Here is a 23,903-nt window from a genome sequence, read left to right on the forward strand (position 1 = left end):
ATAAACACGTATAGGAGAGAAATCTTAAAAGGGGTTGTGCAGCAATATATATTCATGACCGATCCTCGGCATAAGTCATCAATAGAGATGAGCGAATAAAAGTTGACAAAGTGGAATTCGATCCGAATTTCAGGAAAAATTTGATTCGCACCAAATCCGAATTGCCTCACGCTTCGTGGTAAGGAAATTGCATTTTTTCCTAAAATGGCTGCTGCACGTGTGAGGACATGGAGCAAGGAACTCTGGGAAGGCGGGGATCACCCATAATGCCGTGCATGCAGCCAATCAGCAGCCAGCCAGCCCTGTGATGTCACAGCCCTATAAATAGCCTCACAGCCATCTTGGATTCTGACATTTTCCAGTGTACTTAGTGCAGGAAGAGACATCAGCAGGCGCTAGGGACAGTGCTAGGAAAGACTAATTGTGCTAAAAAAAAACTAACAAAAAAACGACAATTTACAAGTTCAGGGAAAGATTATTCAAGGTGTAGGGAAAGGATAGGGAGGAATCATTCCACGGTATTGAAGCAGAACAGGGTTCAGTAGGGGAGGTTACAGCCTGGGTAATAGGAACAATCCTATTACACCTTGCTGCACTGACTGCGGATACAAAAAAAATAGATACATTATTTATTTGCCGTTTGCGGTGCAGTTATATGTTCTAAAGCCCTTTTTGGAGTGTATTAGTGGAGAAAAAGAAAAAGGGCTTATTAGCCGTCGTGTGTTGAAGTGAGAAAATTACAGCCCTTTTTGATGTGTATTAGTGGCAAAAATAAATAAATTTATTTGCCGTTCAGCGGTGAAGTTCCATTGTACTACAGCCGTTTACAGGGTGTATTAATAGGATAGATACGTACGTCCTATTAGCCGTTCTGCGGTGAATTGTGATTATGTTTATTTATTTTGGGGTGTATTAATAGGAAAAAGAATACAGGAAAATTGATGGGCGATTGTAGACCTTCTGTATGAACCGAATTACGTCGATTAGCCATTCAGTGGTGAAATTTGTTTGTGATGCAGCCTTTTTCCGGAAAATTGGTCGGTAGCTATACCTATGGTCAAGGACAGTACAAGTCCTTTACGGTCCACTGGGTTAATGTGGTTCCTGCCCAGCCACACCAGCAACTTGGCCAGATGACTTTGCATGCACTTCAGCCACTCGTACAACGCAAAGCACACCCTCCTTGAGCTGCAGAACGGCATCCCCCAACATAGGCTGATAAGCAACGTTTTGACCTGTTAGAAATTAACCCTCAATATGTTGGACCGACTATACGAACAGAGAAAGGCCATAAATAATTTCTTGATGATCCAAGCGGACAGGAGTACTCCTCTGTGTCACTTCGATGTCAGCCAGTGGCAGCTCATGTGTGACACCTGCCGTTTGCTCAGCCCCTTTGAGGAGGCCACGTTATTTGTCAGTCGCCAGGACTTCGGGATGAACAACATCATTCCACTGCTTCATGTCCTGGAACAGATGCTGGTAAATCTGTCTGGTCAGGGAACTGGAGCTGTGGCGCAGTGCACCCTCTTGGAGGAAACTCTTGATCCGGCGCAGGCTGCTTTGGTCCTTCAAAAACAATGGATTCTGTACAGCGTGACACCGATTTCTCATACACCAGACTGAAAGAGTATTCCCAGCACCTGTCTGCCCACATAGCTGCCAAGAAGCAGAAGGGTCTTGCCACTGAAGTGGGCTCAGAGCTGAACCTAAAAGCCAAATTTTCCTGTTTACCTGGACTCAAAGGAAAGGACAGAGATCCACTGGCTGTGCCCATACAGATTTTTATCCAAGCCTCCACACTCACCAAGGCAAGCACAGAGGACCGGATTGTGTGGACAGGTTGGTTCTGCGGGACGTACACAGAGGACGATCTATTGGAGGTGTTACCCGGACGTCTTACATGTCTTAGACATGATCCCTGCAGTGCTTACTACATGTTATACCGCTTCTGACCGTTCTGTTACAGCGGCTGTGAGACCTGCACATACTAAGGCTTATTTATGAAGATTTTCGGGTGTTGCCTGTAACGACCAGTGACCTTCCAGCTGTGATTGTGTAGCCTGCACTGTAGGAATGAGCTGGAGTCCTCCAGTAATCAGCCATAACCCCATACAATTCACGATCACCCCGACACTGGTCGTCAATCCATTCTGGTTGATGAAGCACACATTTTTTTTTTTTTCAGTTTGTCTTTTAAATCTTGTGGTTTTGCCCCTTCTGTGCCTGCTGTGTCCTGTTTGTGAAAGAAAGTTTTTTTGTTTTTTTTCTCCCTGGTTTTAAATTTAAAAAAAAGAATGAAGAATTGGCTTGTGATTTGGTAGCCAAAAGCAGGAGTGGGTACAAAACACAGAAGACATGCAAATATTTCATTCACGTGTCATCTCCGTTTTAGATCTATTACCGTTTTCTTTTGGCATTAGCAATACTGATGGATTACTGACCAAATGCTGACTGAGTGAAGGCAGATGCTCCACAGACAGGATCCATTTTTTTTTTGGGGGGGGGGGGGGGGGGGGGTTATTGTTGTGACGGATCAGAGGAAGGGCAAAATAATCTGTGACGTCAACACAAACTTACTGCTGACCCCCTCTCCTCTGTCGGGGAGCTCTACTTATATAAGCGTTTAATAGAACAGGTTCTGTAGACATCTATGAGGAATCAGCTGACGACGGTGTAAAAGGAGTGCGCTTCTTCTTGCCACCAACATCGACCTGTAAGGCAGAGTTTATACTTCACTTATTTGGGCAGTTACGGGGCCAAAACTGACCAAATAACTCAAGTGTGCAGTGATTCTAAGAGCGACGCCTGTCATCTGCATGTCATACGGACTCACAGTATTATTTCACTACCACAGCAGACTCCCTATTTGTGTTACTGCAAAGCACAGTGTTCTACACCACTATACAGGCACAGTGTTCTACAACCACTATAAAGGCTCTCTGAAGCAGTTTTTGAAAGCGATTCGCTGCAAATAAATTCTGATCAAACCAAATTGTTTGAATTAGGTGAATTTTTGAAAAATTCGCTCATCTCTAGTCATCAATATCAGATTGGCGGGTTCCGCCACCCTGGCAACCCCACCGATCAGCTGTTTGAAGAGAAGGAAGCTCTCCATGCGAGCGCTGCTTCCTGTTCATTACACTGCCCATTGTCTCAGATGTTTCGGCAGTGCAGTGTAGCGACAAATACTCGCTCCATTCACTTGAATGGAGCAAGTACTTGTAAATACACTACACCGCCGCTGCAGAGGATAATGCGCATAGTGTAACGAACAGGAAGCAGCGCTCATATGGAGGGCCACCTCCTCATCAAACAGCTGATCAGCGGGAGTGCCAAGTATAGGACCCCCCACTGATCAGATATTGAGGACCTATCGCGAGGATAGGTCATCATATATATTGCTGCACAACTCCTTTAAGCTTGATTTACATGTCAGATTAGATGTCAGATTTCAGCAATTCCAATCCTTATATTCTTGGAGAGATGTCTGGAGGGGACAGAGGTGTCCTCAGAGATGTCTCCCCTCTCCCCATTCAGAACACGTGCCAAGTCAAGAGTGGGCAATCAAGATAAAATGCCATCAGTCAAACGAGCGTTGGCCATCTACAATAACTGGCTATACACACATACAATCAGGCAGAAAGAGCAACTGATTGCAAGATAAACTTATAATCAGGACTGACTACGGGATGGGAAGTCCTAACATGGCAGAGCCATATATTTTTGGGACACATCATTGGTCAGCAGTTGCTCTGCTGGGCAAAAGAGCATGAACAAATGAACGACCAACCATAAAAAAGAAACCAAAAAAATAAACTGCTTCATAGCCGTGGTCGCTATATCCAGAGTGAAAGGTCAAATGTTTTTTTTCTAACCATCTCCTGTATACATTCGTGTTACCAGCAGAACCATGTCACCATGTGCCGGAGCAATAACCAACGGTCAATGTTAAATCTCTTTTTCTACATGGCCTTCGATGCTTTCTAGAGACCGATCGGCTCAAATCATTGCAAAATGCTGCCGCAACTTTTCCAGGAGTTGATGACTTTCCACGTGGTCAGGAAATGCAGCTGCCGACTTCTGAGCGGCGATGTAGCTGCTCTGGAGGTCCCCAATCTGCAAGACAAGGTGGCAAGGGGTTAAAGGGTTCTCTGCTATTATACGCAATTAGATCACACAAAGAAAACGAGGTCTATGGATGCAACCACATAAAAAAAAATAAAAAATGAATGTTGACCCTTTCCCTGCCAAAGCAGTTCTGTAAAAACCAAATCGCCACAACTGAATACAAAAAGGCCATAGTGGAGAATTTGGATGCAGACCTACCTGTCAACGCTCAAAAACCAAGACACATTATGAACCACTCGAAAAATCCATGCAAAGCTAGGTCCCTCTACAAGTTTAGGCTATGAAGGGGAAGAAGATGTTGTATGAGCTAGATGCAATCTAAACAGTACAAATACACCGCTCACCTTGTCAGAGAGGCAGGCAAAGTTGAAATGCGGCTCGTACATGTGAGGTGCAAGGGCAGAAGATGTCTGCAGGAGAGCTCGGGCCTGCAATAAAAAGGGAGACTATAATACACTGGGCACATTTACTAAAGCATTAATAGTATATGTAATGTGAAAGGACAGGCACTCTACATTCTGAAATCCAGAAATGGAATAAAAGCCTGATAAATTTATACCAAACGCGTTTCGGGGTCTTATCCTGACTCCATCAGTGGACCATTGATGAAGGAGTCAGGATAAGACCCCGAAACGCGTTTGAAATAATTTGGATAATACCCGCACCTATATATGATATGATGGACTATTATAACCTCCAGTAATCCTTTGGAAGCGCTTCCGATCTATATGCACAGTCCCTTATGCAAGATTCAACCGCATCAGCACAACTACTAACACGTGGCACGCTACATAACAGACGCCGCACTCACAAGGTTCTCAGAGTACGTACGCTACGGAGACGTAACACACAGACGTCCGAAGCGGCTCAAGACGCCGAGACCGGTAACGGCGGTCACAGTGCTGGTGCTACGTGGGACGCCACAGTTAGCTCAGCGGAACACTGGACCGCTTCTGTCTGTATGTGCGGCTATACTCACGTCTGTAAATGATGCCAGTGTAGCTGATGCTGAGATTATGTGGAGGGATGCCACATTACTTCAACTGACTGTCTATTGAAGGACATTAATTACACGGGACCGCAATTTGCATATCACTGGGTGAGTCATACGGACTTGAGCACCTTTATGATAGCGGGGGATGTAGACACTTTGCGTGTGGTTTTAGTCTAATAAAATTCAGATTTAGGCAGTCTTATATTACTACTGAAATTCCTCTTGTGCCTCATACCACTATTTAGATTTTTTTAGACTAGAAGTCTTCTAACTTTTGCGACTTCTTTCCAACCTATTTATGTAGGCGCGCCTTTTTTTTTTGTGCCTGAATTTGTTGCAAAAACAATCTAATTTCTAAACCACTCCAGGGCTGGCGTAATTTTCTTAGTCTCGTTTCAGTGGTAAGTTGCGACTCTTGTAGCATTAAAAGTCGCACTTTCCAGGAGACATGGGAACAAAGATGCGACTTTTTTCATGCGAAAATAAATTGGACCAGTATAAGTGAATATGAACCTGTCTAACTTAAAAACAACCACCAGGGGTCAGATTAATAAGAATACGCAGAGTCTATATCATCAACAGCTGTGCGACTTTTAATAAATTCTCGGCAAAAGAAAGAAAGCAGAATGAAATACGCCGCTCTAAATTATATGGCCAAAAAAAGGTGAGCTTGATAAATGTGCCCCACTGCACACCGAAAGAGTTAAAAAATAAAAATGCAGGAAATTGCCATGAAGAGTCTGAGACTGACCTGCTCAATATGATTTTTACGCATTTCCAGTACTGCGAGATTATTGTACGCTTCTGCATGGTCATTGTTATTGGCCAAAGTCAGCTTGAAGCACTGGTAAGCCAGATTCAGGTCTCCAATGCCCTAAATCAAATACAGAAGAAAGGAAACATCACATAACAGCAATTACGCAAAAACCAATACCTGCGGCTACATAGGTATTATCCATGTTAGAGAGGAGTGGCGGGTAGCGCAAGAACAAGGACTGGCAAGTACTAATGGTGCACTGTGCAGCCAACACTCGGATGCCCATACATCAGCAGAACAGAGGTCTCCTGTGGAACACCAGAAAGGAGCAGATGAGGTGGGGAGGTGGTCACGCATGTGAAATATTCATTGTATTTTTATAGGTGTAGTCACTCAGTGGGGGTCATTTACAAACATTTTTACGCCAGTGTTTGGAGTAAAAATAGTCGCAAGAGCCCTTTTTGCGTCTTTTTAAACGCCTGTGCAACTGGGAGTGGAGTAGGTTTTCCACTCCAGGCGCATGGACTGCTGTAGATAAATTTGCCAAATCCTACGGCAGCGCAGCGGTGAAACAAAGACCGGCGTAAAAAGCCTGTTTTGGATGGTAACACCCATGTACGTTTTACTGCAGTCCTTGGAAGTGGTTAAGTATGGCAGTGGGGCCCTCAGACCAGGAACGGTTGTGCATCCCTGCTCTATGGGATCTGCTGGTTTATGGGATGGCAGTCTGTAAGAATTATCTAAACATTTGTGTGAATTAAAGGGAACCGGTCCCCATAAGGCTACATGCACAGTGAAAAACGGACATGTGATGGATTTTTTTTATTTTTTATTTTTTTTTAACGTCCATCACATGTCCGCTTTAAGACCAATGATAGTCTATGGTGTTATTCATACAGCAGTTTTTTGACGGCCAGTGACTAATGGACGTAAAAAAAACATAACATGTTCTATCTTATCCATTTTTCACTGACCAACTGCCCCCATACAATTGAACGGGTCGGTTTTTAACGTCCGTTTCTCAGAAAAGCATAAGGGGAAAAAAATAAAAAATACAACTTTTTAAAAACGGACAGTTTATTCGTTATTCGTTTTTAACGGACATTTCTTTTTCACCCCACAGCCGTGTGCATGTAGCCTAAAAATGCGGTGAGATTTGCAGGCACCATGTTATAGAGCAGGAGCTGAGCAGACTGGTATAAAGTTGTGGGAAAAGATTCAGTAAAACTTGTATTTCATTCAATCTGAGATTTGAAGTTTTTTGGGGGGGGGATCGGAAATGGAAACAGTAACTTATTAAATCACCAAAAACATGAGCAATATGGGCTAGGCATAGCATTTCTACAGTATGGATCTGAAAAATACGGATGTGTTCCGTGTGCGTTCCGTATTTTTTGTGGACCCATTGACTTGAATGGGGCCTCGGACCGCGATTTGCGGAACAATAGGACATGCACTACTTTTTTTGCGGAACGGAAATACGGAAACGGAATGCACACGGAGTACCTTCCGTTGTTTTTGCGGACACATTGAAGTGAATAGTTCCGCATACGGTCCTCCAAAAAAATAAAAAAAAATGGAACGGAAAGAAAATACGTTTGTGTGCATGAGCCCTAATACAGTATCAGCATCTTCCGTGCGGAAGCTGACATGCTGCGGATTTTAAAATCAGCACAACAGGTCAATTGTTTGTGCGATTCTGCACCTTCTGTAGAGGGGTTTTCCCCAGAGTTCAATGGGGTTGCTAACATAAATTTCCAACAAAAATTGTATAAAAGAGGCACCAAAACTGTGATAAATAGTATGGTTTTATGTGAGTTTTTTTAATGCAGTTTTGGTGCAGATTTCTGCATACAAATCGGCACAGTGTGCAGGTACCTTTATAGCCAAATACAGACTACGTGGTTGTCAGGAGAGGAGGTGGCAAGGAGCTTTCCTTGCACTATGGTTACTTCTTTCCAGTGATCAATGGGAAGATAGGGCCTTATATGCTTGCTACTGAGGTCTGACCACTATCAGACTGCCCGATATTCAGGCCAGTTATCGGGGACAAGCGTTCATACAAACACTCATTTCCGATAATTGGCTCGTATAATCGAGCAGCTAATCCTTCATCGGGGGATTGGGATCTTTCCTCCTGCATTCAGGTTGCCTCGGCCGGTGTAATCAAGTCAGTGCAAACAAGCGGCGATGGATGTTTTCTAATCCATCGGAGCTCGATCTGCAGTGTAATATATCTCTTACACTTATAGAGGACCTGTCACCTCTCCCGACATGCTTTTTTTTAATAGCTACATGCATTCGCAGTGTAATAACAATTCTGGAGCAGCTATTTTTATGGCTCTATGTTGTACCATTCCTGTATTAGAAGTTATGAATGAATTGCCAGCAGTCTGCAGTAAGGGTACAGAGGGGTGGTAACTAGTTGGGGGGGGGGGGTGTACCTGCACAGACTCACTCTAGTCAATCAGTGCTGCCATTGTCAGACTGTGCAGGTACCCTTACTGCAGACTGCTAGCAATTCATTCATAACTTCTATTAGAAATAATAAAGGAATGACACATAAGAATAGAGGCCCCAGAATTGTAACTACATGGGGAATGCATGAAGCTATTAAAACAGGCATGTCAGGAGTGGTGACAGGTCCTCTTTAAGACTCCATGGCCTTTCTTTAGCCAAAAACCTGGGCCGTAATGTAACTTTAGTCACATCTATAGGCTTTTTGCAGTGATGCTCAGCAGTAGTTGCACGTCAGGTTTGGAGCGACTGGCTGCAGTCGTGCTCTTACAGAAGAAGGGACTGTGGCAGTGCTGTGACCACTGTGTGACTTTAAACATTCACTTTTCTTGAAGTTTGACACAAGAAGGATGCAACTTCGGCATTTTCATGCAATTTCAAGTCACTGTTAGGCCTCTTTCACACGGGCATCGCGTGTGAGGGTCGAATAAGATGCGGGTGCGTCGTGGGAAGATGCACGATTTTTCCGCACGAGTCCAAAGTGTTTTAATGCGTTTTGCACGCGCGTGAGAAAAATCGGCATGTTTGGTACCCAAACCCGAACTTCACAGAAGTTCGAGTTTGGGTTAGGTGGTTATAATGGAAAATAATAGCATTCTTAATACAACTGGGGCCGGGTTCAGTGCGGGTGCAATGCGTTCACCTCATGCATTGCACCTGCGCGGAAATCTCGCCCGTGAGAAAGAGGCCTTACTGTTCTGCTGCTCTTTGATTAACCAGCCATGCGGCGAAGGTGACATCACAATTACAAATGACAGACCGCTCGTGCCCATATATTCTCTGCCTCACAGCAGATTTCCAGAGTCGAGGCCATTGATGAAGCAGCTGCAATAAAGTCTTACACAAACTTAGCCCTGGCTTTAGGGAGCGGGTACTGAATAATTGAAGAGACTATTTAATCTGGCATCAGCAGATCATTGGTCATGCTTCAGATCCTCTGTGCAGAAGACAAAGGTTTATCATGATGAATAGTGGTTAATTAGCGTAAATCTTTGAAAGGTGAACACTAATAGGTGCAGTGAAGGTAAGCATCAAGCCAGATGGAAAGGCCATATGAGGCCAAAAGCTGTATGGCAATGCACGCTACAGCGGTTATGAAATAGATCATTAAGAATTGATTACTGATTATTCATTGTCAATGGCCATGTGGTTTCGCAGGTTAACTGCAAAACTGTGCAGCCATTAACAATGGAAGATCCACTTATCTGTCCATAGTGATCCTTGGCCAGTATAAGGCTACTTTCAAACTAGCGTTTACATTTTCCGGTATCAAGATCTGTCATAGGGTCTAAATACCGGAGAAAAATGCTTCTGTTTTGTCCCCATTCATTGTCAATGGGGACAAAATGTAACTGAACAGAACGGAATGCTCCAAAATGCATTCCGTTCCGTTTGGTTGCGTTGCCATACCGAGGAGCAAACCTAAGCAAGCTGCGGTTTTCTTTCCGTCATGGGATGCGGAGCAAAAACGGATCTGGCATGACCCACAATGCAAGTCAATGGGGACGGATCAGTTTTCTCAGACACAATAGAAAACGGATTCGTCCTCCATTGACTTTCAATGGTGTTCATGACGGATCCGTCCTTGCTATGTTAAAGATAATACAACCGGATCCGTTCATAACGGATGCAGATGGTTGTATTATCAGTAACGGAAGTGTTTTTGCTGATCCCTACCCGATCAGGCAAAAACGCAAGTGTGAAAATAGCCTTACACTGCGTCTAATTCCGCAGATCTCACTCTTGCTTTTAAATTGGTGAAGTCTGCACCAAAAAAATAAAATAATAGTAAATAAAAAAATGCACAAAGAATGGACATGCAAACGGATTTCAAAATCTGCACGGCAGGTTAATTTCCGCATGGAAAAAAAGCAAAGTGTACATGAGATTTGTGTAATCTCGTTCACTTTGCTGGTACTGTATTATACTGCGGTTTTACTGTGCAAGAACTGTGCCTAACCCGCAAGGTGTGCAGGCAGCCTAACAAGTTCTGTAGAAAGTTTATGAAAATTTCTTTTTTGTTTTTTTGTAGACAAAAATCCACAGAGTTAGGGCTCATGCACACAAAGTTTTTTGCATTCCGTATACGGGTCATATTTTGGTTCCGTATACGGAATCATTCATTTCAACGGGTCCGCAAAAGATGCGGATAGCAATCTGTGTGCTGTCCGCATCCGTTGCTCCGTTCCGTGGCCCCGCAAAAATTATGAGTCCTGTCCTATTCTTGTCAGTTTTGCGGACAAGAATAGGCATTTCTATAATGGGCCTCCTCTCCTGTTCCGTTCCGCAAATTGCACAAGGCACACGGGCGGCATCAGTTTTTTGCGGATCCGCAATTTGCGGACTGCAAAAAACGGCACTGTTGTGTGCATGAGCCCTTACCAAGAGAATAACATGAGAGGGATAGTCCCAGCTAGGTTACATAGTTTGGGTGGTGACGCACGTTGCGGCAGTTCTGCATTTTGGTATTCAAGAAAGAATGCATAAAAAAAATAAAAATAAAAATAGCGTGGAGTTTCTGCATCAACATATCGAGGGTCATTTACTAACATCCACATCACTTGGGAGTGGTTGGGAGCGAAGATCGGCCCCAGTAAATTTACTAGCGTGGATTTATGTGCTTTTTTTGTTCAGTTTTGGTGCAGATTTTCTGCACATAAATTTGCCCTGTGCGCAGCCACCCTAAGGGCTTTTCTGTAACGTACTCCTCGCAAAATAAAAAACATTCTGCATTTGCCCCAACAGGCTTAGTGTTTCAATTCCTCACCATTTTTATATTCTCTGCTTGCTGTCAGTGAACATTCCTTTAGACCTAGAGGGTGAAAAACTATCCTGCTCATGCATGCACAGTTCAGCACTCCCTCTTTTGACAAGTAATATTATGCAGAATATGATCTGGACAAATTTTCAGCCTCTAAAACTCATTAAATATAAATCACTATTAAAAAAAAAAAATTAAAAAAAAAAAATTGCCATTGTTGTCATCAATGTATGGACATACCACAGCAACGTGTCCTAAGTTGTACCAGACCTCGGCGACCTCCTCGTCAGTCTCAGCCAGGGACAGTGCTCTCTCAAAAGAGGTTAGGATAAGGTCATACTGCTGAGCATAGAAACAGCACAGCCCCAGATTGTTGAACAGCTCGCAGTTGTAGACACCCATCTGTAGAAGACGCCTGTGAAACAAAGGATTTCAAACCGGGGTAAAACGAATAGGACAGTCACCAAAACAAATCTTTCACAAGTGAAAATAAACTTCTTGGCTTCTGACAATAAGGGCTCATTCATACGGCCATTGTTCGACCGTTCCGTGCATTGGGGGGACGCAATTTGTGGTCCCCAATGCACAGGGCAACATCCGTGCGGCTGCCGGAGAAGGCTACCGGCTGAACTTGCATCGGTGGAGTAAAGTACCCACCAAGCATCCTACAAGCCAAGTTGGCTGCAAGATGGCAGAGGTCTTGTGACTTGTTCATAGGACCACTTCGTCTGTTCCTGGCTTCCAGTACTTCTGCGCAGGTGCCGAATGGCAAGTAGACATCTGGCGCATGCAAAGACACAGACTGCAGATTCACCTGTATGCATGCGATGGAAGGGTCCTCTTGCTATTCAGCTCCTGCACAGAAGTACTGGTAGCCAGGAATAGCCTAATTAAGCAGTTACATGACTAGTTCTGTTCTCTTACAGCCCATGGATGCAGAGAAGGCCTGGGGCCTACTCTCACAGCTGGGAGACAGTACAAAGTCCTGTATGCCTATATAGAGCACACATGACCGTTTATAGCATTTTGAGAAATGTCAATGTAAACTGGCCAACCCCTTTAACTTTCAGCATAACCTCTATGGCCTATGACAGGCATGCTCAACCTGCGGCCCTCCAGCTGTTGCAAAACTACAACTCCCATCATTCCCAGACAGCCTACAGCTATCATTCTACAGAAGGGCATCGTGGGAGTTGTAGTTTAACAACAGCTGGAGGGCCGCAGGTTGAGCATCCCTGGCCTATGACAGTCACACTATACTACTCACCTGTAAAACCGCAGCGCGACCTCCGGCTGGTCAGTATAAAAGTGGTTACTTCCTATACAGGCGATGGCCTCCACGTGAGTGTTGTCCTGTTTGAGAACATCTTTGTAATACTCTGTGGCAGACGTCAGATTATTCATTTCCTGAATGACAGGATGGGTAAAACGGAATAATATATGATATCAAAATACTATAGCTTTGGTTGTAGAACAGGTAAAGACTGTACAATAAAACAATAAAAATGTTGTCCCCACATCTAAATTTCCATTTTCATATTTTTCCTTGCATGTGCAAATTTTGACTGGTTACAATATGCCACAGAAAGGCCCCTTGCAGACGAGCGTGTCCGGATAAGTTGCGGGTGTGTTGCGGCAACCTTGCGCGATTAGGTACCCAATTGCAGTCAGTTTTTATCGCGCGGGTGCAATGCGTTTTGCATGCGCGTGATAAAAAAATGAATGTGGTACCCAGACCCAAACTTCTTCACAGAAGTTCAGGTTTGGGTTAGGTGTTGGGAAATAATACAATCTACACCTTATAACATGGTTATAAAGGGAAAATAATAGCATTCTGAATACAGAATACATAGTACAATAGCGCTGGAGGGGTAAAAAAATAAATAATAATAATCCACTTGTTCGCGCAGCCGGCATCTCTTCTGTCTTCTTTGAGGAATAGGACCTTTGATGACGTCACTGCGCTCATCACATGATCTTTTACCATGGTGATGGTGATGTGACGGACCATGTGATGAGTGTAGCGACGTCACCACAGGTACTTTTCCTGTGCACAGCAAAGATGAAGACAGACGATAAGCCAGGCTGCGCAAACAAGCGGATTAAGGCGAGTTAAATTAAAAAAAAAAATGTAACCCCTCCAGCCCTATTGTACTATGCATTCTGTATTAGGAATGCTATTATTTTCCCTTATAACCATGTTATAAGGGAAAATAACAATGATCGGGTCCCATCCCGATCGTCTCCTAGCAACAGTGCGTGAAAAATCGCACCGCATCCGCACTTGCTTGCGGATGCGGTGCAATTTCCACGCACCCCCATTTACTTCTATGGGGCCTGCGTTGCGTGAAAAAAAACGCACAATATAGAACATGCTGCGATTTTCACACAACGCACAAGTGGTGCGTGAAAAATCACCGCTCATGTGCACAGCCCCATAGAAATGAATGGGTCCGGATTCAGTGCGGGTGCAATGCATTCAACTCACGCATTGCACCTGCACGGAAATCTCGCCTGTGTGAAAGGCAGCATGCATGCAAAGACACACCAAAGGTGGATGCTCATTATGGAAATATGCAGGGGGAGGGAATTTAGATTATTATTTTTTTTTGGCAGGACACAACCAAAATGACTGCAGACTCCAACCTCGTGAATGCGAGCCACAGCACACAGAAGGGTCACTTCTTTAGGAAACCGGTCCAGACCTTGTTTATACATAGAGAGTGCCGTCAGAGGCTGGTCCATGCGGGCGTAAACCTGAAATACATGGAAGAAACTCTGTAACCAAAAAAAATATAATAAATCAACGTAAATGAAATAGAACCTAATACAATAAGGCTTAGTCCTCACTTCCCACCATGGCAAATCCGCAGCAGCACAAATTACAGCATACTAGATTTTGTGTGCTTTTTAATATTTTCCCGCTACATGTACACGTGGCTTTCAAAAACCCATTCACATGTATTGTATTTTAATTCCCTGTACACATGTATTGTATTTTTATTCACTATATAATTGCGGTGCAGAATCCTTACTGCAAGTCTGGAGCTTCTAAACTCACCCCAACTACAATCCAAATCCTCTATTCTACTTCAAATTCCTGTAGAAAGCCTGCAAGCAGCGTATGCAAGAGCAACAAATGACTTGAACTATATTTGTAATTGATTTATCGCGGGAAACATTGTTTCCAGACATCTTGCAGTGTGTGGCCCTTTAAAGGGTCACTGAATTTTCTGAGAACATTTGATATGTCATGGAGACATATCAAAATTTTTGATCGGAGGGGGTCTGAGTGCTGAGAACCCCACAAACCGCTAAAACGAAAAGAGGCGCACGGATATCACGCTTTCGCTCACTTCACTGCAAGAGAGGAAGCGAGAGCACGATATACAAGCAATTCTCTCTCCTAGTTCTAGTGATCGGTGGAAGTCTCATTGCTCAGACCCCCAACAATCAAAGTCCCTACTTTTTCTGAAAACTCGTTGACCCTTTACAAGCAAACATCCTGAACGTCCTATAATGTGATAATAATATAAATCCCAGGGACTTACTTTTCCTATATAAAGGACTGTATCAACCATGTCCTGATGCACGAGTGCAGATTTAAACTGATTTTCTGCTTCACGTAACAAGCCCAATCTATAGGAAGCAACAAAACAAGGTGTAAGGTGGTAATTACAGAATCGCTCATCCTCAGTGAGCACTAGAGTCACCTTATGTTTTGCAGGCAGATTTCATATTTAAATGACCACATGTAATGATTAGGCAACATGACTGTATGTCATTGGACGCAAAAATGGTTAATTTCTGGAGAAAAATACCCTTTTGATATGTCGAGGGGATTTTTATTGCAGGAAACAGAGCTGTGGGGGGTTTTCTTCCTGGTCAGTACAAAAAATATAAGACGGGACACTGCGGCCTGGTTTCTTTTGCCTTCAAAGAACAGCAAATGGACGTCGGTCTGTCTAAAGTGAACTTCTCCCATCTACCATAGTGGGCGAGTTACAGGATAATCAGCTATTTAGTATCAAACATTGATGGCATACTGCTACAATATGCCATCAAATATTAGACAAGAGTGGGTCATAGAGGTGGGACCCACACCTATCTCCAGAACGGGTCCCCAGAAGAGAAGGAGAGCGCACCGTGCAAGTACGGCCACACTCCTTTTATTGCTATCGGAGTTCCGAAAATAACTGAGCGCTGGCTTCGCTATTTCTGGTAGTCCCGTAGCAGTTAATGGAGAAGTGGCCGTGCGCTCTCCATTCACTGATATTAGATTCCGAAAATAGCCGAGCGTACTTGCTCAGCCATTTTTGGAACTTTCATAGCAGTGAATAGAGATCAATTTGTGCCTGCGCGATGTGGTCTCCTTCAGTTTAGGTGCCCCGTTCTGGAAATTGGAGCAGGTCCCAGTGATTGGACCCGCACCTATCTGACATAGATGGCTGAGTGATGTCTGAAGGCGCTGTGTGTCTGTGTGTTAACGGATCATCAGCTGTATTGACAGGTAGTGGCAGCATGTATTTGGGGTGAGATTTATTCTTAATCTGTAGCTTAAAGTGAGTGAGTGGAGATAGATCAACCCCTTGCAGTCGCACCCATGTCATATGCTGGGATGGTGCGCATGTGATACCACATATTTCTCCCTCTTAACAAAACTTCTTAAATGTACATTACATAGGTGACATCACAGAAAAGTATGATATGCATTAAATGGCCAGAGCGCTGATATTTCTTGTAACAAAACAAATCACTATGCAAAAGTTTACAGCAAAGTTTGGAGCAAAACACATCAGTTACAGCAATGAAGATTCCGACCACTAGATGGTGCTTTACATGCCGTACTAAAAACCAACCAAAGTGCGCTGGCTCCTGCATCTCACTGGCATACTACAAATCAACAGCACACCAGGTGGTCAGGAAGAGTACTGCAAGCAAAGCAGATTGTTACCAGAAAATGATGATGATAAATAAATGATGCAAAGCGTTACATGAGACCATGGTACACAATAAGTATTATGCAGCAGCAGAAGTCATTGGGAACAAAGAGTTACTGTCAGATTAAATACGTGTACATTTCATAATGACAGTGCTGAAGACGAATACGCTCAGTCACGCCATACCTGTAGTAGCATTTCCCCAGCTGAACCTTCCACCACCAGTCCTTGTATTGGGCATTTTCAGTGGCTAAAGCGGCAAGCTCCAAGGCCTGGAAAACAAATGTGTTTAATTATTCAATTCTCAAGGCTTAGGTCTAAGGCCCCTTTCACACGGGGGTTGCGGGAAAATGTGCGGGTGCATTGCGGGAACACGCACGATTTTTCTGCGCGAGTGCAAAACATTGTAATGCGTTTTGCACTCGCGTGAGAAAAAAAAATAATAAAAAAATAAAAAATAAAAAAATCAAAATCGCACATGTTTGGTACCCAAACCCGAACTTCTTCACAGAAGTTCGGGCTTGGGGTCGGTGTTCTGTAGATTGTATTATTTCCCCTTATAACATGGTTAAAAGGGAAAATAATAGCATTCTGAATACAGAATGCATAGTAAAATAGCGCTGGAGGGGTTAAAAATAATAATAATTTACCTCGCCTTAGTCCACTTGCTCGCGTACCCGGCATCTCCTTCTGTCTTCATCTTAGCTTTGTGTAGCAACAGGACCTGTGGTGACGTCACTCCGGTCATCACTTGATCCATCACCATGGTAAAAGATCATGTGATGGATCATGTGATGACTGTGACGTCACCAAAGGTCCTTGTTGCTACACAAACCTAAGATGAAGACAGAAGGAGATGCCGGGCAGCGCGAGCAAGTGGACTAAGGCGAGTTAAAAAAAAATAAAAAAATGTAACCCCTCCATCACTATTGTACTATGCATTCTGTATTCAGAATGCTATTATTTTCCCTTATAACCATGTTATAAGGGAAAATAATAATGATCGGGTTCCCATACCGATCGTCTCCTAGCAACAGTGCGTGAAAATCGCACCGCATCCGCACTTGCTTGCGGATGCTTGCGATCTTCACGCAATCCCATTCACTTCTATGGGGCCTGCGTTGCGTGAAAAACGCACAAAGAGGAGCATGCTGTGATTTTCACGCAACGCACAAGTGATGCATGAAAATCACCGCTCATGTGCACAGCCCCATAGAAATGAATGGGTCAGGATTCAGTGCGGGAGCTATGTGTTCACTTCACGCATTGCACCCGCGCGGAATACTCGCTCGTGTGAAAGGGGCCTAACAGTGTTAGACAGCTCCTGCCATATTCTCATAGATTCCTACTGGTCTGACCAGGTGACTTGATCTGCTCTGTCGATAGACTATAAAGGCATCTCAAGGCATGCCCTTCAATGACATGCACCTATTGCTTCCTCATAACCTGTGGGGATCCTTCATTCTCTGGATCGCTGGACGTCCCAGATATTGGATCTCCAGTGATCCGACACTGATCACGATTAAATAAGGCCTTTAACTTACCACATTCAACCTAAAGAGGTTGTGCCACTTTTTTAAGATAGCTAGCTGATCGGTGGGCATCCCGTTCACCCGTTCTGGTGCATGCACACTGCCACCCATTCATTCTCTGTGGGAATGCCAGAGAAAGCAGAGTACAGCAATTGGACTCCCCACAATCAGCTAGTTATCCCCTATCCTGTGGAACAACCCCTTTAGCAATATGGGATCCATTTTCTTTATGTGGGAAACGTAGTTTCTGCAAATACCATTATGGGGTATATTACAGTTTAGTGGTGAAATATTTATATTTTTATTTTTTTCCCAGGAGGACTGGTACAAAAAAAAAAAGTTGTTTTTTTATATATATTGTTCCTCACTGAAGTACAATAAATACATATATTATGAGTACAAGTTAAAAAGGAAAGTCTTACGTTCTTCACATCGTTTTCATGGTGGAATATGTATTCAAACAATGTCTGCAAGAAAGGAAAAGAAAACCATGAGACAGATCGAAATAGAGAAGCATCATGCAGAAACGTTTTTCAGTAATTTTTGGAATCTAAAGAAAGCACTGATATTGTGGTAGGAATGCTATGAGCAGGCTGTGCTGTGTGAAAAAAGGAAAAATTCTTATTGGAAATGGGAGATATGTATATACATCTCTGTATTCTGTCCCTTTGTTCTGTTCCCAGCATGGGTGGACTGACCACAGACCCAACAGGGAAATTTCCTGGTGGGCCGATGCCTAGAGAGCCGCCCAAACCCCCCTGTTGGCCACCAGCCAGGTACATAAAGATCTGATGCTCTCAGCATTAAGCACCTGTCCAGCAGCCGCAGGTGTCCTCCTGAATTCAACTGTACTGCTGTCCTCAGGACGATGATACAGTTTCATACTGTGGTGCAGGCGGCAGTATTTTGTGCTGCACTGTGGTATTTGGTTCTGCTGGGGCGGTATTTTGTTCTGCACTAGGGTATTGCTGGCCCCACCTACTTATGTTGCCCCACCTTCTTTCAGCTTGGACCCGCCTACAAATGAGGCCACTTTCAGTTTTTTTTCCCAGGGCAGTCCGCAACGGGTTCCCAGGCGGTTATCTTTGTTTTCTAAGCAGCTCACTTGCTTTGTGTATCATATACAGACCCTACAGTCCTTCACATACCCCAGGAGTAACATACAACCCCCACACAAATACTTTAGTTATAGAGATGACAAAGCAATAGACATTACATTAAGACACAACAAATTACATGGAGGACACCACCACACACCGCTGCCTGCTTTCTGCCCTCCCTGGATACTAAGCAAATGTGGCCAGTAATATGTATCCAAATACAATATATACCTTATAAGACGTCAGTACTTCTTATAAGGCGAATACTGATGAGCAATTCCATTATGGGAGCACTCATTAGTATAGTAGGACTGGGGAGCAATGAATACAGCGCTTCTTGTGCTGGCCATGTACTTCACCGCTTCCTGGTCTTCTTATGCAGAGGCTGCACCCTGTGCGGTGATCTGCGCACAGCACGAGGATGTAGGAGAGCTCTGTGCGATGTCCGACGTCCGATTAGGGGTCTGAGCTGGGTTCTAATTAGCATTGGAGGTCTGAGCTGCAGTCTAATTAGCATTGGGACAGGGGTCTGTTCTGAGGTTTGATTGGGGTTGGGAGCTGCAGTATAATTAGCATTGGGAGTCCGAAACATTGGAGGCCCAATCTAAGGTCTGATTGAGGGTCTGAGCTAGTTTCTAATCTGAGGTCTGTTTGGGGGTCTAATTAACATTGAGAGTCTGATCTGACATCTAATCAAAAATATTATTTTGTTCTTATTTTCCTCCTCTAAAACCTAGGTGCATCTTATAGATATATATAGTAAGGATCTGCCCCAATGGTAGCCTTCAGGTAAGAGCATAGCAGCAGCCTTTTAGTGGTGAAAGCAAAGCAACGGTTGTCTTTTATTCTTGACAAAACCATAAGGCAGTAAACAGCAGTGAACAGCTTGCTCCAGCCGGCCTTAAAGAAACAAAGTCTCCGTATCTATAGCACAGCACAGGTATGGCTTTGCACAGTACCGTAAACCCCACGGGGTGTATGTGGACCCCACTTTGTCCTCAGTCTTTCAGGCACTGCAACTCCAGCTCAGACTCTGATCCCACACAGCACTCCACTGGCAGAGAGAGGTAAGCAGCCCCACCTGACACTGCTGGCTGTTTTGTTGTCCAGACAAGACCCGGCCTGGAACGTAGGGAGTAGTCATCCACCCAGCACTATAACTACTCCCAGTAAGAGTGTCAACCACTTATTGCCGCTGACACCTTAAAAGACTGGCTCTTACTTCACCACACATATAGTGTGTGTGTGTGTGTGTGTGTGTGTGTGTGTGTGTGTGTGTGTGTGTGTGTGTGTGTGTGTGAGAGAGAGAGAGAGAGAGAGAGAGAGAGATATTTACACATACACAGGTCCATAAATATTGGGACATCAACACAATTGTAACATTTTGGGCTCTATTCACCACCACAATGGATTTGAAATGAAACGGACAAGATGTGCTTTACCTGCAGACTGTCAGCTTTAATTTGAGGGCATTTACACCCAAATCAGGTGAACGGTGCAGGAATTACAGCAGTTTGCATATGTGCCTCCCACTTGTTAAGGAACCAAAAGTAATGGGACAATTGGCTTCTCAGCTGTTCCATGGCCGGGTGTGCGTTATTCCCTCATTATCCCAATTACAATGAGCAGATAAAAGGTCCAGAGTTCATTTCCAGTCTGCTATTTGCATTTGGAATCTGTTGCTGTCAACTCTCAAAATGAGATCCAAAGAGCTGTCACTATCAGTGAAACAAGCCATCATTAGGCTGAAAAAACACAACAAACCCCTCAGAGATAGCAAAAACACTAGGCGCGGCCAAAACAACTGTTTGGAACATTCTTCAAAAGAAGGAACGCATCGGTGAGCTCAGCAACACCAAAAGACCCGAAGACCACGGAAAACAACTGTGGTGGATGACCGAAGAATTCTTTCCCTGGTGAAGAAAACGCCCTTCACAACAGTTGTCCAGATCAAGAACACTCTCCAGGAGGTAGGTGTATGTGTGTCAAAGTCAACAATCAAGAGAAGACTTCACCAGAGTGAATACAGAGGGTTCTCCACAAGATGTAAACCATTGGTGAGCCTCAAAAACAGGAAGGCCAGATTAGAGTTTGCCAAACGACATCTAAAAAAGCCTTCACAGTTCTGGAAGAACATCCTATGGACAGATGAGACCAAGATCAACTTGTACCAGAGTGATGGGAAGAGAAGACTATGGAGAAGGAGAGGAACTGCTCATGATCCTAAGCATACCACCTCATCAGTGAAGCATGGTGGTGGCAGTGTCATGGCGTGGGCATGTATGGCTGCCAACGGAACTGGTTTTCTTGTATTTATTGATGATGTGACTGCTGACAAAAGCAGCAGGATGAATTCTGAAGTGTTTCGGGCAATATTATCTGCTCATATTCAGCCAAATGCTTCAGAACTCATTGGACGCCGCTTCACAGTGCAGATGGACAATGACCCAAAGCATACTGCAAAAGCAACCAAAGAGTTTTTTAAGGGAAAGAAGTGGAATGTTATGCAATGGCCAAGTCAATCACCTGACCTAAATCCGATTGAGCATTTCACTTGCTGAAGACAAAACTGAAGGGAAAATGCCCCAAGAACAAGAAGGAACTGAAGACAGTTGCAGTAGAGGCCTGGCAGAGCATCACCAGGGATGAGACCCAGCGTCTGGTGATGTCTATGCGTTCCAGACTTCAGGCTGTAATTGACTGCAAAGGATTTGCAACCAAGTATTAAAAAGTAAAAGTTTGTTTATGATTATTATTCTGTCCCATTACTTTTGGTCCCTTAACAAGTGGGAGGCACATATGCAAACTGCTGTAATTCCTGCACCGTTCACCTGATTTGGATGTAAATTCCCTCAAATTAAAGCTGACAGTCTGCAGTTGAAGCACATCTTGTTTGTTTCATTTCAAATCCATTGTGGAGGTGTATAGAGCCAAACATGTTAGAATTGTGTCGATGTCCCAATATTTATGGACCTGGGTAATATATATTTATATATCTCCACATTACACATGGTATATATACTGTACCTAAATACACATACACACACACACACACAGACACGCACACACACACAGACACGCAACTACAGGCTGCACATTTCTATATGTACACATATAAAGTCTACTGGGATATCATACATACATAGAAAGCATACATGTAATATAACTTAGCCTGTTCCTGAGAGAGAGCCCCCAAGCTTTACATGGCCTATATATTCCTGTGTCACGGCCCCCTCTATAGACTCCATCCTATGACCACAAAAATACCTTCAATGTTGCCCGGCTGCTTAGCCACCAGCTTCACAACGTGTCCTTGCTGTACTAAGGATGAAATGCATAGGAGGGACACAATGACCACAAGGCCTATGGACATACTGATAGCTCAACGGGTAAATAACCCTGAATAATATCAGTACATACCATATGCAATTACCAGGTATATTTAATGTGGTCGTAGGAGGGTCTGGGTGGGGACCATATTTTCCAGTAGCACAATGGGTGCAGTTGATCTCACTAAGAAGACAGATCTAATCCTGCAGGATTCCAGCACTCCATAGTAGTATTCTATTCATACATTTGCATTTCTTTTTCTTTTCTTCTCCATCTAAAAAACTATTATTGACTCTGATCTCATGATTCAGACACTGACCTTGGCCAAGTTCGGACTCTGTGCATACTTAGACAGATTTAACCTGGACAAGTTAATGAAAGGTCCATCCGGATTGGTCAGCATTGAGGCCTAGGAGAAAAAGATATCAGTTTAGGGTAAAACATTGGTATTGGAAAGTAACTTACTAAAAGAGTATTAAACAAAGAAGAAACCAATTATTTCTATATTATTCTAGGATCTCTACGATTTCCACATAAGCTGCTATTGTAGACATGAAGGGGTTGTTCACTCCTGGGGGCCTCTCGGGCAGAACCCCCCCCCCCACGTGTGGCCAGAGCTGCAGAGGGAATCATGCTTATCTGATCAATGCCGCTGGGTTCTGGCTCCTTTGCTGTCCACAGCCTGCAGAAGCTCTAGGCCAGGGTCTCCCTGTGTCAACATCCAGTTTGATGCGGTCAAGTGGCTGCTGCAGCTAATGACTGGCTGCAGCAGTGACATGTCTCCTATGCATTATGTCACTGGGTCACCTGAGAGCTGCAGCGGTCCTGGAGTGAGCAAAGGAGCCTGAACGCAAGAATGATTTTCTCCACAGGTCCAGCCACGCTGGGGGTCTGCCCGAGAGTCACCCATGATTAAACAACCCATTTAATGACATATAGAAACTTGATAAGTGGGAGTTTGAGCGCGCTGAGAACCCCCGCAGATCGCTGGAATGAGGAGAGAGAAGCGCTCATATTGTACGCTTCTCCCACCTCGCTGCAGGAGACTTAATTGAGATGGCCCATAGACTTTCTATTGAGTCTGTAATGATTCCATCTCCTGCAGCCAGGAGAGAGCGCACAATTTGAGCGCTTCTCTATCCTCATTCTAGCGACTTGCCGGGGTCTGAGCGGTCAGAACCCCATCAATCAAAACCTTTGATCATCATAATGACATATCAAAAGTTTTCCCAAAGTACAGTCCCACTTTAAAGCAACTCCTGATTACCGTTCCAAGTCGTATGTATCGTCCAGAGGCGCTGGTGATTGGCCGGGCTGTGTGCGCTGTTCTTGGGGTGCGGATTGCCTGTTCCATGGTACCTGGCCGGCCAGACTGGGTCCCAGGTCTTACAAAGCCAGTGAGTGGCCGACCAGACTGAGTGACAGGTCTGCAGAAACATATAAAAGTCAAACTTAGGTGTCATGCACAAGACTGTACTTTTAGTCCACATGTTGCAGACAAAAATAAGCATTTTTTTTTTTTTTTAACAAGGGGCAGCACGCACCAATCCACAAAATGCGGAACACACACGGCCGGTATCCGTGTTTTGCGGATCCGTAATCTGCGGACTGCAAAAACTATTGTATGAGGCCTTATAAATCTGGATATTTTTGAGCACAAGAATGTATGCGGCGATAACATACCGGACTGCGGGACTCGGGCCCTCAAGTTTCTTTGCTGTTGCTTGTCTGAGGGAAGTCCCAGGGCCTGTAAATAATTTACACATTTTTACGCGAGTTAATGAAGTCAAACGTGCTCATTGAGATTATAATAGACCCGAGTGCACACTGCATATTTAATC

At 44.1% G+C, this 23,903-nt stretch overlaps 1 protein-coding gene across 1 annotated transcript in view; it reads right to left on the reverse strand.

Moving 5' to 3' along the window:
- Positions 1-3,695: 3,695 nt before the first annotated feature.
- Positions 3,696-23,903, reverse strand: part of TTC8 (tetratricopeptide repeat domain 8) — a 30,862-nt gene continuing 10,654 nt past the window's right edge. The window contains exons 3-14 of the mRNA XM_044272113.1: positions 23,746-23,809; positions 23,330-23,489; positions 22,382-22,471; positions 18,055-18,099; positions 16,287-16,372; positions 14,712-14,799; positions 13,807-13,917; positions 12,428-12,567; positions 11,401-11,575; positions 5,877-5,999; positions 4,476-4,559; positions 3,696-4,119 (exon numbers count right to left, since the gene is read on the reverse strand). Coding sequence (XP_044128048.1) covers positions 4,003-4,119; positions 4,476-4,559; positions 5,877-5,999; positions 11,401-11,575; positions 12,428-12,567; positions 13,807-13,917; positions 14,712-14,799; positions 16,287-16,372; positions 18,055-18,099; positions 22,382-22,471; positions 23,330-23,489; positions 23,746-23,809 — 1,283 coding nt within the window. The 3' untranslated portion in view covers positions 3,696-4,002. The remainder of the gene's footprint in view (positions 4,120-4,475; positions 4,560-5,876; positions 6,000-11,400; positions 11,576-12,427; positions 12,568-13,806; positions 13,918-14,711; positions 14,800-16,286; positions 16,373-18,054; positions 18,100-22,381; positions 22,472-23,329; positions 23,490-23,745; positions 23,810-23,903) is intronic.

The sequence above is a fragment of the Bufo gargarizans genome, chromosome 11 (assembly GCF_014858855.1).
Source record: "Bufo gargarizans isolate SCDJY-AF-19 chromosome 11, ASM1485885v1, whole genome shotgun sequence".
Taxonomy (NCBI): domain Eukaryota; kingdom Metazoa; phylum Chordata; class Amphibia; order Anura; family Bufonidae; genus Bufo; species Bufo gargarizans.